The sequence below is a fragment of the Poeciliopsis prolifica genome, unplaced genomic scaffold, assembly GCF_027474105.1.
Source record: "Poeciliopsis prolifica strain line A6 unplaced genomic scaffold, Auburn_PproV2 SCAFFOLD005, whole genome shotgun sequence".
Classification (NCBI taxonomy): Eukaryota; Metazoa; Chordata; class Actinopteri; order Cyprinodontiformes; family Poeciliidae; genus Poeciliopsis; species Poeciliopsis prolifica.
The window spans coordinates 399,478-414,656 of NW_026562380.1; the positions used below are offsets into that span (position 1 = coordinate 399,478).

The 15,179-nt window shown below is 36.7% G+C and overlaps 1 protein-coding gene across 1 annotated transcript in view; it reads right to left on the reverse strand.

Moving 5' to 3' along the window:
• LOC129359787 (adhesion G protein-coupled receptor A3) overlaps nucleotides 1-14,789 on the reverse strand; it is a 169,491-nt gene extending 154,702 nt beyond the window's left edge. The window contains exon 1 of the mRNA XM_055029671.1: nucleotides 14,118-14,789. Coding sequence (XP_054885646.1) covers nucleotides 14,118-14,335 — 218 coding nt within the window. The 5' untranslated portion in view covers nucleotides 14,336-14,789. The remainder of the gene's footprint in view (nucleotides 1-14,117) is intronic.
• Between the last annotated feature and the right edge of the window lie 390 nt (nucleotides 14,790-15,179).

Consider the following 15,179-nt stretch of genomic DNA (forward strand, 5'->3'; position numbering starts at 1 on the left):
TGATGTGGAGGCACGTTTACGGCCAATTTCCTGGTTTACCACTGGCCTTTAGGCTACTTTATGATTCACACTCCCCATGACCAGCATTGTAGTTTAGGTGAGTGTTCAAACATGCTTTGTTTTCAGATCATGAATAAAGTTCTGTGAGATGCTTAAAGTTTACAATATTGTTATGTAAATTAATCTGTGCTTTAAACTTCAACTCAGCCTTAAATATGACATGTCTCCTGTTTCTTAGTCTTTATGATGCTTATGTAGGGATAACAGAGAAAGAGTAGATGAATACAAATGTAAAAAAAGCATAAATTATTTATTTCCATGTGTATGTATTTGCATGTGCTACTTTGTGTTGGTCTACACATAAAAACAGTAACGGTATTCTGGGAAAAAGTCAAGACACCAAAACAGTCCTCTGCATTCTGTGTCTTCTCTCCCATCTGCTCCATTTGTTGCTTCAACTCTCTCAACAGAAAGGCTTTCAGTTGGTCATGTTTGCAGAAACTCAAGTGTGTCCTGTGCTGCTCTGTATATCTGTATCTGCTTGCAGACCCCGGCATACATATTTCAGGTCCTGTGTAATGTCCAGGAAATTCCAGACAAAAAAAAGACAAAAACAAATTGAAGATTGTGTAAACAGCCTATGACAAACTTCTGGAGGAGCCCTTCAACTGTCTATTTATATAATTAATTGTGCTCTCTGTAGATAAGCCGCTTTCAACAAGGGAGCAGTGCACAGACTCAGTATTGTCTCTATGGACTGCAACAAATGGCTCATGTCACTGCTTTCAGTGTTCCAGCCACAGATTAAATAATTTCATTATAAATTTCTTCCAATAAGGTAGAAAATTTTAAATCTTTTAAATGGTCTTAGTTCAACTCTTTGCCATTTTTCTGAAGGTATTTCAAAATTGTAACTTGCTGATTTAACTCATTCTATCGATTTCACACAATCCAGTGACAACTTAATGTATGAAACATAAGGAGAGTAATAAGTGCTACTTCCATAAAAATGCACCAAAATATAAAACTAAACATATATATTTATTTAACTGATTTTATTTGAATTAAATACCCCTTATTCCTACTGCTGCTAAAATAATTTTGCAATACAATCAAACAATTCCAGTGAATATTACTTATAATAATATTAACCTATTCTGTAAAATACAAAAAATATCTGAAATTACATGACCAAAAGATATTTGTTTTGAAAACTTTGGTTGATCCAGTCATCTGAAAACAAGCCAATGCAAAACAAACTAATCAAAAGTTTTGTTTCTTTTTGTTTTTGTTTTTTTTTTTATCCAGATTTTAATAAAATATCCATCATTTAATTAACTGGATGAAACCTTTTCAGCAACGGCCTTGCTTTTTGCCAAAAATACAAGTATTTGTCCATTATACTGTTGTCTTTGATATCTGTCACTAAGAAAATGGATCTAAATAAATTAATTTCTGATTAGTTATTGGACAGATATTGTTTCTAAATCAGAGAAGTCCAACTTTTAGTTAAATAAGAAAAAGACTACTTTAAAGAGTTCAGCCAGATAAAATGAGAAAAGGTTAAAAAGATGAAGAGTAACATATTGTCTGTCAAAGAGCTAAAAATTTCACACAAACCTTTAAAAGTTCTTCAAAGTAAAAGAAGAAAAGGAATCTATTAGATTAATTATATGAAATTTATCAAAAGACAAAACAAAAAAAATCAAAACTACAATGACACCTTACTTCTTACAATAGCAATAAAAATACAATAATTTTTACAAACTGTTATCTTTGACCTCTTTCAGAGAGAAGAAATTGATTTCTGAACAGCTGCTAATAAAATCCCTAAGGAACCAATTTATTTTCAGTTCTATGCTAAATTGTCTGCACAATGTTGGTGTGTGCAGATCAGAGAATAATCTTTGTGCAGCCAGTGGTTGTTTTTGTCTAAGTTCTACAGCCTTGGCTGTTACAACAGTTTTCTCTCTCTCGCTTTTAAAATCAACTAAGTGCGACTTAGAGTTGAGGTCAAGAGAAAGAGAACATTTTACAGAGCCCAACCAGAAAAAAATGAGGAAAAGTTCAGAAGAATAAAAACAGTAATTTTTGTCATTTTCCAAGAAGACAGAATTTCTCTCAAACCTTTAAAAGTGAAGGTTTTTAAAGTGAAAGAAAAAAAAGGAATAAATAAATAAATTGTGTAAAAAATGATGAAAGGACTGATTCTCAATATCAAAACTGCAAAAACACCCAACTCCCTTGTAACACTAAAATGCTTAAAACACTTGCAAATAAGAGTTTACTCTGAAATACGTAAGATGTAGCTTGTGTAGACTGCGAGATGCTGCATTCTGTTGTAAGACAAGTGGGAAATTTCATATAAAATATGAAGGCACATAATTATCTAACACACATGTACATCTATAAAAGAAAGTGAAAGCCATTATACAGCTTTATTTTAAAAAGTGAAATAGCTACAACTATTCTGGCAATTTTGATTATTATGACTTGCAGATAATAAAAACTCAACATTTAGAGTCAAAGAAAAGTGAAACAAAATCACAAAATATCAATGCACATATGATATTATAGACATACATTTCAGGATTCTGAAAAGTGTGTTTAATTCTAGGCTTTATTCTCCTGTTGTGGAGGAACATTGCAGGTATTCTGAGTTAGTTGGCTGACACCATGAATTTCTGATGTTTTATTTTTTCACAATGTTCTAATTTTCTGACAGGCTGAATTTGGGATTTTCATTAACTGCAAGTCACAATCCTCAGAATTACAAGAAATAAAACCTTGAAACGTTTCTCTATGTGTGATGAAGCCAAATGAGTTTCACTTCCTGAAATTGGTGGAAAAAAATAGCAAACTTTTCCATGCTATTGTACATGTAAATAAAAAAGTACAAGAATTAATTTCTTTTTTTTTCTTTCTTTAGGATCTTATTATTTGAACAATATCTCAAAGAAACACTGAAATGTGATTGCTTAAAAGTGTCTAAAAATGATCAATGAGGAAAAGCTAAAATGGTAATTTCTGTAGACAAGGACAGAATCAGATTTGAAATACAGAATGAACAGTTTATTTCAGTCTAAGACCAACGATTGTCTGACACAACAATACAAGCATCATAAAATGTCAATATGTTTTTAAACAAATAGAATGATCATCAACCATAAACTCTATATTTTCCTGAGTTTTTTGCTCCAGCTGCAAAATACATCTCTTACCCAGGTGCAAGAAATTACTTACCGTGAAGATGTGAAAGGCTCTTAGAAATCCATTTCCTCAGGATGTTACGCTTTAGATGAACTCATTTAGTGAATTCATGTTAGGTTTAGTTGACTAGAACTAAATAATTCTCTCATTAATTAATAAAATTTGAATCATTTTTCTGAAAATGAATTTCATTTCTTGGTCAATTACTGCAAAAGTGGATCGGTTGACCTAGACTAACAAAAATGAAGAAAATAAATGACTCAATAACAACAATAAACTTCTTCCTAGAGGCAAAGAAAAATAACCAAACATTATTGTTGCTTCACAATAACAGAATCAAAGGTAAACTTTATGAAATTTATATTTCTCCTTCCCCAGATTTGATATCAGCTCAGATAAACTCTGCTTCTTCAGCCCCCTCCACTGTTGGGATATTTCTGGGAGGTCTGACCAGAGTTCTCCCCCCTGCAAACCATTCTGGCTGCCATGCAGCATACATGTTTGACTGGAGATTATTATTACAGGGAAACAGAAACAGAAATAGCTCCCGCAGAAGCAGTCCACTGCAGTGATCTAACACACCAATCCAGCAGAGATTATAATGTCAACTAGTTCTATAAAGACACAAATATGGAAAGATAAAGTTTTAAAAACAAAGTTTCAGATGACAGATATGCTGTTTTACTATCATGCCTTCCAGAGAAAGATGTGATAAAATATTAATTATGAGCAGCAAGCAAAAAGTAAATGGTGAAAATAGTAACAGTGACTTGGATACGTAACTTTAATCTTTTTATTGGATTAGAAATCGTAACGTGATTTTACTCATTACAGAAAAAATTTATCAGATTAGACTAAAATGTTAGTGACATCACTCTACACACCAAGAGAGGGCATCTTATTCAATATTTTCCCAAATAGTATGTTTCCCTTCACACACCTGAAATACCATCAGGGTTGTGTATCATTTTGAGAACTAATGTGTTATTCATGTGATGAGCTTCCCGTGGCACCTGCTGATGTTTGGGTAAATTCTAAGTTTGCAAACCAAACCGGCTTCATGTCTAAATTTGAATTCTGGGTATAGTTGATTTGGCTCATTTCCCCCCACCCCTTTCTCAGGAAGCAGCTTATGGGTTCTAGTTCTGTTTCAGTTCTTTGATATGAAAAGTTTGTCAAACTTTTAAAAAGTTTAATTCCAGGGTCTAACAGCAGGTTTTAGCTTTAATGAATCCACTGCCAGGTCTAACTTCTACAGAAAAAAGGGGAGAGCACAACATGAATATCAGTTGAAGTTCTGAGCTGCAGGTGCTACACAAAAACCCACATTAATAAGAAAGTGAAAAATACATAAAACAAAGTAGTTTGAGTGATAAGAATACTATTAGTTAGCAGGCAGTTCTGTACATATAGGCTCACTTTGAAACCACCTGGTTGCACACAAACAGAATCAGAGATCACCGCCTAAACCAGGACACACAGCTGACACCAGGGCTCCTGTGTGACAGACAGGGACGCTCAATCACTCCCCACGGAGAAAATACACGACACCACTGAGGTTTTATTCAGGATGTTTTACTGCGAGTCAGAAAAGGGGAAAAACCAACAGGCTTCCGAGTTCACCTCTTTTGCTTCTTCTAATTTATGGCTTTTTGCGTAACTTTGGTATTTAACACTGTCAAGTATCTATAGCGGACACGCCATCATTCATTGCTTAATATTTTGCACATGCTAAGCTTGCGTTTTGGCACTTTGTTGGTTATTCAAACCCAATTTATAACCTCCTTCTTCAGCAGTTGTGAGCTCCAGATCATCAAATCTTTTTTTTTTTAAGCAAAACGTTTGTTTCTTTAAAGCGCGCCACATTATTGATGACCAGACAACTTCAGGCAGCTCAACTACAGGTCAGCAGGTCTGCACCAGTTCCTGATGATATAAAAATATAGTTGTACTGAAAAGTCAAGGAAGACTCAATAAAATACTAACAATTTATAACTAACTTCATCACTCTCTACTTATTACATATACAAGAAGAGTGAGGCCAGGGCCAAGCTGTGAGGGAGCGCTGATAACACAAGGGCAGATTTTCTTAGCTTTAGGAATTGCAAAGTGAAAAGTGGCAGGATCTAAAAGTGTTCCCCCTCTGGCGACTAGATGACTCACCCATCTAAAGATGAAACCTTTTGCTTTTTATAACAGAAAAAGGTTTCACTGGAAAATGCACAGCAGAAGCAAACAGGGGGCAGAGAAAACGGGACAGGCGCCACTCCTCTCAGAATGACGGGACATTGAACATTTTTATCAGTCCTTTCAGTCATGTCTGTAGATTAAGAGCAGGCTCTCCATGTTAATGTGTGTCAAAGCCATTAATGCATTTTACACTCTGCGTTTCTTGATTTGCTGTGTCCTCATGTGGTTTGTCAATGAGCTAATTGACAAGAGTACATGGAGGGACTGTGTGTGTGTGTGTCCGTGTGTGGGTGTGTGTGTGTGTGTGTGTGTCCGTGTGTGGGTGTGTGTGCGTGTACAATAAAATATTCATGGATAAGTACTCAGAACTCTGAAGAGGATGGAGCACAAACAGCAACTCGGCAGTCAAAAAAACAAAAAAAGCCCCGAGGAATAACAGTGAAGAAGAATAAAGATAGAGTGAATAAAAGCGGGAATACACACAATTTTTTTTATAGTGATGCAATATCTATGACAACCTGTCATGCTATATTTATTTAAAATGACAAAAGCAGATCAATCTAAATTTTTCTTATTCAGTACATGTTCAAACAAACAGTCTATCTGCAATGTAGTAGAAAAACATCCAAAATACACTTTTGCTGCTTTTCTTTTTGTCCTTTTCATGCGTTCTAAACCTCCTTCACAAAAGATCAAGAGGATCTCCAAAATCTCACAAACCAAGCAGTAATGTGGAAAATCCTTAATTTAGCTAAAAGACAACAAATAAAAGAGCAGTGAACTACCCCGAGCCTGAAAACCTCACAGACGGCTTCTTGTTCAACTTTTTCATGACAGTATTCATTCAAATAAACCTCAACATATAAAAATTAAACACAAAAAGTGTATCACCAATCTAGGGCAAAGAAAAAAAAAATAATGGGAGTAACCAGAGAGAACTAGCAGATGCAGAGGAAACTTCATGCAGAAAGACTAGAAACTGGGATTCAAACCCAAACCCTTTAGGCCAACAGCACGACCCACTGCTCCACCCTGCAACCCAGACGTCATACATTGAAAACAAAAGGAAAAAATCTATCAATAAATTACACAATACATAAAATAAATATAAATTATTCTGAGTCATTATAAATAATGCAATGTTATTTTAATCAATAAGAATGTACATACTTCAGTGATAAAATCTAACTGACATGTCAATATATCACATTTAAATTTAAAGGTCCATAGATTTTTTCTAATACTTTGTTCTGACATCACAGAGCAGCAAGTTTTGCACATCATATATATTTGATCCATATCAGCATCTTCAAAACCAACATCTTCAGCGCAAATGAACTGACTGTGACTTATTTCATTGCCAAAAGCGGCCATTGGTGCAGTTCTTCACTCACAACTGCATGACACCTTCAAAAGGATGGCAAGTAACTTTCACACGCACAATGTAAAATGAGGGTAAGTTAATGAAACATTAAATGCCAAAAGGTTTTTATTTTATTCAAAAGAAGAATGATCAAAGCAAATAAAAATTTAACATGCCAAATTTTGCATTAAAGCTGGCAGTCGTGTTTTCTGTTACTACAAAGGCTTACTTTAATTCTTGATTCTAATTTGATGCTTTTTCAATGAGCTCAATAGAAGAGCTAAATTGTGTCTTCCGTTGGTCTGACAGCAGTTTATTAACCTAATTTTAGGGATTTAACGAAGGAAACCGTTTACATTCTAGGTTCTATAAACCCCACAAATCAGAGTAGCACATTTAGCCTTTCTTTAATTAATTTTCTCATCAATCCGTTCTGGGTCAAATGGGGCTGGTACTGATGTCAAGCAATCAATAGGCAAGAGTTGCAGCAGACCCTTGACAGACTGCCAAGCCATTGCAGGGTTACACAGAAACACACACAGGACGGGCAAAAATACATGCATAGAGTCACATGTAGAGGCAATTTTAGAGCAGCCAATTATGCAAACATGAATATAGTTGGATGCTGGGGAAAAGCCTGAGTCCCTGAATGAACTTGGAGAACATGCAAACAGAAAGATCTCCACCTGGATTCATTCTCAGGACCTTTATTACTGTGAGGCAACAGTGTAAACATCTGTTGCTCCATGAAGCTGCAGCATGTGTTATGCATAATTTAAAGAAATTAACATTGCCTCATCTGTGTTTTAGAGCAGGCAAATTCAAGAATATTTTAGTGAGACCCTTTTTTAAAATTTAGACTAATATGTTTGCACAAACCTTCAAATTGGGAAAGTTAAATTAAACCCATATGCTCCACACTTACCAGGTGAATCATAAAAAAGCCCAAGCGGTATGCAAATTGAGCACATCACCTGGGACACAGCGAAGGTAGATCTGTTTTTGGTTTTCTTAGCAGCTGAGATTTTTGCATGCACAAAGCACAATCCTGTGTATCTATCTAATAGCCTTTGAGAGCAAATGTAGATGTAAAAATGTTTCAAGTACTCATAGCCTTTAAACTTTTTCACATTTGGAATTTTACAGATCCCAAACCTTAATTTTATTGGACTTTTATGTGACAAACTACACAGTAGTAAATAACTGAGGATACATTGTTTTCCCTTTTTCACTCAGACGCCTCTGAATGAAACTAAATGTAACCAATTGATTCAGAGCTTACTTAGTAAATAGCATTTGACAAAACTATAAAATTAGTTAGAGTTAACTCTCTAACCCTACCCCTACCCTAAAAGAGTTAAGATGTAATTACAGTGAAAGGTGTTTTGTGAAATATTGACACAGGAAGGCTGAATTCCAATTGAAAGCTATACGTTTTACACATTTTGCTCTTAAAATAGTGAAAACTATGTTTAATTTCATAGCATTCCCCTTCCGTTGGTCTAAAACATAAAATACATTGATGTTTGTGACTCTAATGTGACAAAATGTGAAATTAGAAGTTTTAAGTCTTAGGTGAAACTTCAAACAGACTTTCCAGCATTCTTTCTGACACACCTGTCCATCTTGCTCTGGATTTTGTTTTGCCTGGCTTTATCTCCCACCTTTAGTCTATCCCCTTGTCTCTTCAGCTACCAGCTCCCCCACATCTCTTGATAAGTGACGTGTCCGCCTGTTAGAGCACAACCCAAGATGGGTGTCAGCTGCAATCTGGGCTGCTGCTCTGCAGAGGAACGCTACTGCTCAAAACTGCAGAAACAATTACAAACGATAGGTCCCAAGGTCGACGGAGCTGTCAGGCCGAACTCCTTAACTTCCACTCCCCGCAGCACAGATGATAAGGAAAACACAGGCACAGGTGTTAATCGAGGGCACTATGCAGCACAGAGACTTACTGACTCACTCCTGCATACAGCTCATTTCCATCTCTATTATTCATGCTACTGCTCCTTGATTTGCTCATTGAATTGTTTCTCTTTGGCACTAGCAGGGTGTTCCAATGCTGCAAGGGCCTGTTCCTCATAAACATTTTATAGATGCTGTAATAAAAATCCGAGCAACATACCCCAATCTGTGCCTGTAACAAGAGATGGCATTTGGTTCTAGGGGAGAACATTCAAAAGTGACACATCTGTGCTTAAGCTGTCACTCAGGAAACGGTGGGACAAGTTTCTTAAAGAGGTGAGAAAAGAGCATACAGGGAGTGATTTTGGAGATCCAAGCAGTCTGCAGGGAGACAGTGGTATGTACATGCTTCCCTTTATTAACACATCACATCTAAACAAAAGAGTGAATGGGGAGGCCACTTCAGCCAGACAAAGGTCATGTTTCCTAATGCAGGAAAACTGCTTCCTGCACAACTTAGCTGTAGGATTTAGTTCAGCAAGTCATAGGGCAAGGTGACCTTTAGACCTCCACAGATCCCCAGGGGTCCCAGCACAGCAAAAAGCGCACACACACACATAGAACCATAACTCTCTCAAGCAAGGTCATGGCATGCCAGTCAGTTAACATCCACTCATCAGTGTCATGAATTTCACATTTATTTTTGGGCTGTTGAAATTGACTCTCTCAGGAACGGTCGATTACCTTTAAATCACGCGATCTTCTTTTTGGAGCATAGTCCATTAAATTTTCCTTTGGGTTGAGGTCATGGCCTCAACAATCTTTAACAGAAAAGTCAGCAAAATTCAAGATAAAACATAATAAATGACCTGTTCTTGTGTAGTGCTTTGTCTAGTCCAAATGACCCAAAAGCTCTTAACACTACCTTCAGTCATTCACCCATTCACATCCTTATGGTGCCGCGGTACCAGAGGTCCCAATATTTTAGCGCCAAGGGATTCCATTCTAATTTTTAGGGTCACGATTTGATTCAGAAACCAGTGTTTGTATTCAAACAGTGTAGAGATTTATTTGAATCGATTCAGAATTGTCACACTTAAGATTCTCTGTGAGATTTTTTTTTTCTACACCTTTAAAGGCTACTACATTGTAGCCACAACTGCATAGGGGCGGTTTTGGCAGAGGCTGCCACCAACCTCTCAATCCACCAGCAGGCAGCATTAGCTTCTCCTGATCACCGACAGCTACGGTACAGACTTGCAGGTTCATAGGAGCAGCTATTGACTCACAGTTGACCATTAAGGAGAAACCAAAATGTACTGGTGACTGGGGTCACTAAAGAGTCTGCATGCTAAGGATGGTTGATGGCTTTGTTTTCTGTAAAAAGACAGTACAGAACTCTAAATCAATGCCTTACTGACATTTTGTTAACATTCCAATTCCTGTGGTGGTTTGTCTTTCAATGAGAGAAGTAATTTAAACAGCATTGTTAAGGTTCTTCTAAGATTAGTGGAGCTTATTTGGAAGACTGGAGCTCTTTAATTAGCCATTTAGATTGAAAACAGCTCTGGCTGTGCTGAGCTTTGAAACACATTGATGTGTGTTACATGCATCGTGCAACAACATTATTGCCCTATGCTAAGCCAAGAGGAGAACTGAACTCTACTTTGTGAAGAGGTGCGTGGAGCTTAGTGAAGCTTGCTTTGGGTTTTGGTCAAAAATAAAACAAGTTGAGTCTTAATGGCTGCGTTGAAGTTGAATCCCGCCACTTGCCCAAAACGTTCGCTAGCACTAGTACCCCTCCTGACCTCACCGGGGACAAGGGTGTACTGAAAATAGATGGAGGGCTGGTGTCTTCCTGGTGGTACTCTGATGGACACTTCTGCAACCAATACAGAGATATCTAATATCTGACTGCTTCACAAGCTCCGTGTTGCTCTCTGGATCTTATTATAATTTTCTCACCTGTGTTTTTCTCTCTTTTTCTCCAATTTATGATAGGAGGTTTTGCGATATTGTTGTTTAATGTCCAAGAAAATGTGAAGCTTTGCACAGGAAGCAGAGCCATTAACTACTTGTCAATTTAAAAACTCTAACTAAATGTACTTTTATCTTACTATGTAGGTAATTCAGATATTTATTTTTATCAAACAACCACAGAATTGTTTTAGTCTCAAGCAATCATTCCAAAACCTTAATACTAATTTGCTTGTTCCATTCCAACACTGATTTTTATAGTCGTCTTACTGGAGAACCCAACTGTGTCCAAGTTGGAACAATCTGAGCCATATGTCATTCTCAGATGAAAGAATGTTTTTAATAATTTTAAGAACAATTAAGGAACCATAAATGCGTTTGTTAGTGTTTTTTTCTGCAGGTGATCAAAACACATTTAACAAAATATTGTAGAAGGGGCGCACACACCTATTATGTCAAATCATGTATGTCTAATTTATATCCTGTATGAATTAAAGAAAATTACAATCAATCCATCATGAAAAAGCCTAATTTAAGTCCTCTGGTTACATTAGAGATCCTGATAATCATTGAATGTAATATTCTAAATTACACTAGTAACTTCAGAAATAAAGGATTAAGAAAGGAAAATGCTTTATACTTATTTTATTTATTCTTACAGACCCTTTTTTAGTAACTGTGGGCGACGACACATTTCCATTTTGACAAATGCTAAAAAATAAAACCATTAACCACTCTCCATATAAAGGAATGGAAATGTCACTCTAAATAAATTGCTGTATGCAAAGTGCCTTTCATTAATCAGACGTGCTTGTAGTTTGGAACGAGTGGTCCTTGGTTCAGACTCGTCAAGGGCCTTTACATTTACAATTTCCCTTTTTCCCACCAAAGCCAGGCATCTAGTTTCTAATAATAAAGCAGTCTGTTAATTTCACAGCATTTTGGTGCACCTGCAAAGAGAGTGAGTGCAGTGATATGCAGGGAAGAGTTATCAACGCTTTTAGCATTTGATCTGCAAAGAGAGATAGGGCTAAATGCTAAAGGAGGTTTCTCAGTTGTGGACCTCCCAAATTTGTGTTTGAATAATTTTGAATGCAATGCAAATAATACGTTACACAAGGAACAGCGAGCACTTTACATAGACAAAACAAGAGAGGTGCAGCACAAAAGCAGCACTAAAAGTAAGAAATGGAAAAATTAAGTTCAAAATCATATGATGAAGTATTAACATTTAAAAAGTGTTTTGCAATGAGGGAACAAATATTTCCATATAAAGAACTAAACTTAAAAATATTCATATTTTAACAGTATAACATGCATAACTACAAATACAATCTGATATTTAGCAGGAAAACCGCATTTCTCTGAATTACGCATTGTTTTTCATATACATTAACTTTTATTATTCTGTTAATTTGAGGCAACAAGTTAGAGAAGCACCAATAAATCACATTTCAGATTAATCATTTCTAAGCAGTGAACAATCAGCAAACAAACTACAACTAAACAAATGGTTCTTAAAAACCACTACATTCTGGGAAGCTGTTAAGAAAGTATTTTACTGCTAATTGAATAACAGCCTAGACCGACACAACAAGAAACACAACATCAGATTCTCTGAAGCACTAAACCCGTTTATCTACTAAACACAGAAAAACTTCTATGGTCTTTCCATTTTTTGCTTTTATTAAGTATTGACTTTTCAAATGACCACACAAATCAACTGGTTAAACTTACACTTTAGGTAGAGAGAAAAGATTCAGATGGAACAAGAGGCATCATCAAAGTCTCAGTGATGCCAGAGGGAACTAAGAGCTAAACAAATCTAAGCAGATTCACACGTTAGTCATTTTTCAATTTGACCCCAAAACTGACTATTCAACAGCCTAATTAATCAGCATTTGACTTTATGACATATTTTGGCTTGGCCTATGGAGAACTTGGGACCAAAAACGCAAAGAGCCGAGATACTCCAGATTCAATCAGGATCTCAAGGCAGCAGATCATAGATTATGTTATGCAGAATTATAAAAAACATTCACCTGCCCTTCCTGTTCTCTCAAAATATATTAAAAACATTAAGTTCAAATAAAGAAACTTTAATGAGCATCAGAAATTCAAAGAAAGTAAAGCATCCCATCAGTCAGTAGTTTCTAAGTACTGGCAGCTTTCGACACCTTTTGAACATCCTTTTCTACATGTGTGCAATAATTATCCCCTATGGATTTCTAAGTGTGGATAACATGGGTTGTTCCTGACATCTGGTGTGACTTTTAAGCCCAATTAGAAATATTTAAACTAAGAAAACAGTACTTATGTGAAAATTAGAGGCTTATTTTACTGGCATTTTCCTAATTTGAGTCATTCTTCAATAAATAATGACTTCACTTTCTGTAAATAGGCATTATTTCATGTCTTCATCATTCTTAACTGTTTTTTGTTGTTGTTTCTTAAAAGTGTTTTAAAGTTAGCAATCATTTCTTGAAATAGAGTTTCAGTGACCTTTTTAAATTTTTTGCAGAAATATTCTCTAGACCTATTTTAAAATGATCTCCTTACTTAGTGTGTGGCCTTTTTAAACCCATTTGCCAGCTGCCATGCATGGTGTTGAACCTGTTAAAACGTGGGAAGTCCATTTTTAAAACTGTGTCCTCTCTTAAATGTTAGATTGTTAGCATTTTTGTAGAGTGTGAATTACCTACCAGCTACATTTCATCCATGAAGTACTTGAAATTATATAAAACGCCATCACTCCTTGCTATTATCCTCTCAATAAATTTGCAATTTGAGTTCATTCATCCAGCGTCTTGTAAATATTCTTTTAAATGTTTTATATAAAGTCAGGTTACATCCACAAACATCTATTTATTTTATTGGAGGGATAAATATGGTATGTTGTCTTCAAACATTGGAAAAATAAAAGTGTGTCACACTTTTATGTCCTGCCCCCTTCACTCAGACACATAAAATAAAATCCTGCAAAGTGGTTTTGATGAGTCAAATAATTAGAAGACTCCAACTCCCAGAGATATAATAAAATGGCTTAGGTTAAAGCCTGTTTGTTAAAATGGTCCAGTCAAAGTCCGCTTTATTGCAATTGAGAATTTGTGGCAAGACTTTAAAATTAAGGTTAACAGATCCTCTCCATCTAATCTGACAAGACTTCAAAAATGTTACATAAAGGAATAGGCAAACTTCTAGATTTTGCAAAGCTACTAGAAAGAAAGTTTTAATACAAAATATCCACTTAAGAGAAGGGAGAAGTTGTGTGTTATTTTTTTCAGGTTATTAGTAGATTTCTTTTGAAACAATGAATCCTTCTGCCACCTTTTCTCAGCTGCTCTACTTTGTGTTACTCTAGCACATAAGACTCCAATACAACAGATGATGGTGTGAAATTTTTTAGACTTTTTTAAAGGTCTGAGTCTCCTCAGCTGTCAGTGATGTTTAACTCATGATGGCTCCTACTTACAGGGAAACCGTTCTGTTTGGGAGGAAGCTGGGCGGCAGGGTGTCCATCAGGTCCACATCATCACACAGCACTTTGACTCGGACGTGATGCCTGCTCAGCTCCTTGGACCTCTCAGCCGAGCAGTGACAGCTGTCAACCATCAGGTCGGGACAGTTTCTGCTGCTCTGGCTCGCCTCCCACAGCAGGGCTGTTACGCAGAGGAAACCTAACGCTCTCATCGTGGCTTAACGCTGCTTTTAAAAGGGGGAACCTTTTTCTCTTCAAGTTATGTCATCCCAGCCTCTGTGACAAGTCGGGACCATCTCACATCGCGTTCAGTAAAAGTGGAGGAAATGCCGAGGCAGTGTCACACCGCGTCGGTCACCTGCTGAGTCACAAAGAGCTTTAAATCCTCCGCTGAACCTCTTCTGTCTGGGAAACCAGAAATATAATCCCGCCACTGTAAACTTTCCATGCTCTTAAAAGAACTCCAAAGCGTCTTCGTTATGCCTGAAGATCCAACGAAAACTTCCAGTGACGCACGTCCAAAAGTTGCGATAAACTTAGCGGCTGTGAGTCCTTCAGCCCAAACCAGAATGAAGATGAACCAGCCAATCAAAATTCCTCCTCGTGGTCAGCGTCAAGTCCTTTTTCCGCTCCGAGCCGCAGCGCGCCGGGTTCCCAGCCGCTGCCGCCGCTGCAGCCTGTGCGCCCTCGGACTTGTTGCGCATGTGGCGTCCAGAGAGTCCCTCCCCCGCTGTGTCCAGAGTCTCCGGACAGGCTCCACTTTTAATGACGTGTGAAATGAGCACATTAAACGGTCTCTTCCTCTACAATAGTACAGTTTTTGGGCCACCTTTCTTGCTCCAAACCTCCAACAGTAAAGTCTTGTGTACAGGTGCATGTACTGAAGTCAGATAACGTTAAAAAATATTTATTTTAGTTATATAGTCACAAAGCGAAACTCCTATAAAGTGACATCCTTAAATTCTTAGGTTGCAGCATTTATTGTTGATGATTATTGTTTGCAGCTTATAAAGTTTTTAATCACAGAAATGAACTAAAAGCATCTCCATGTATTGT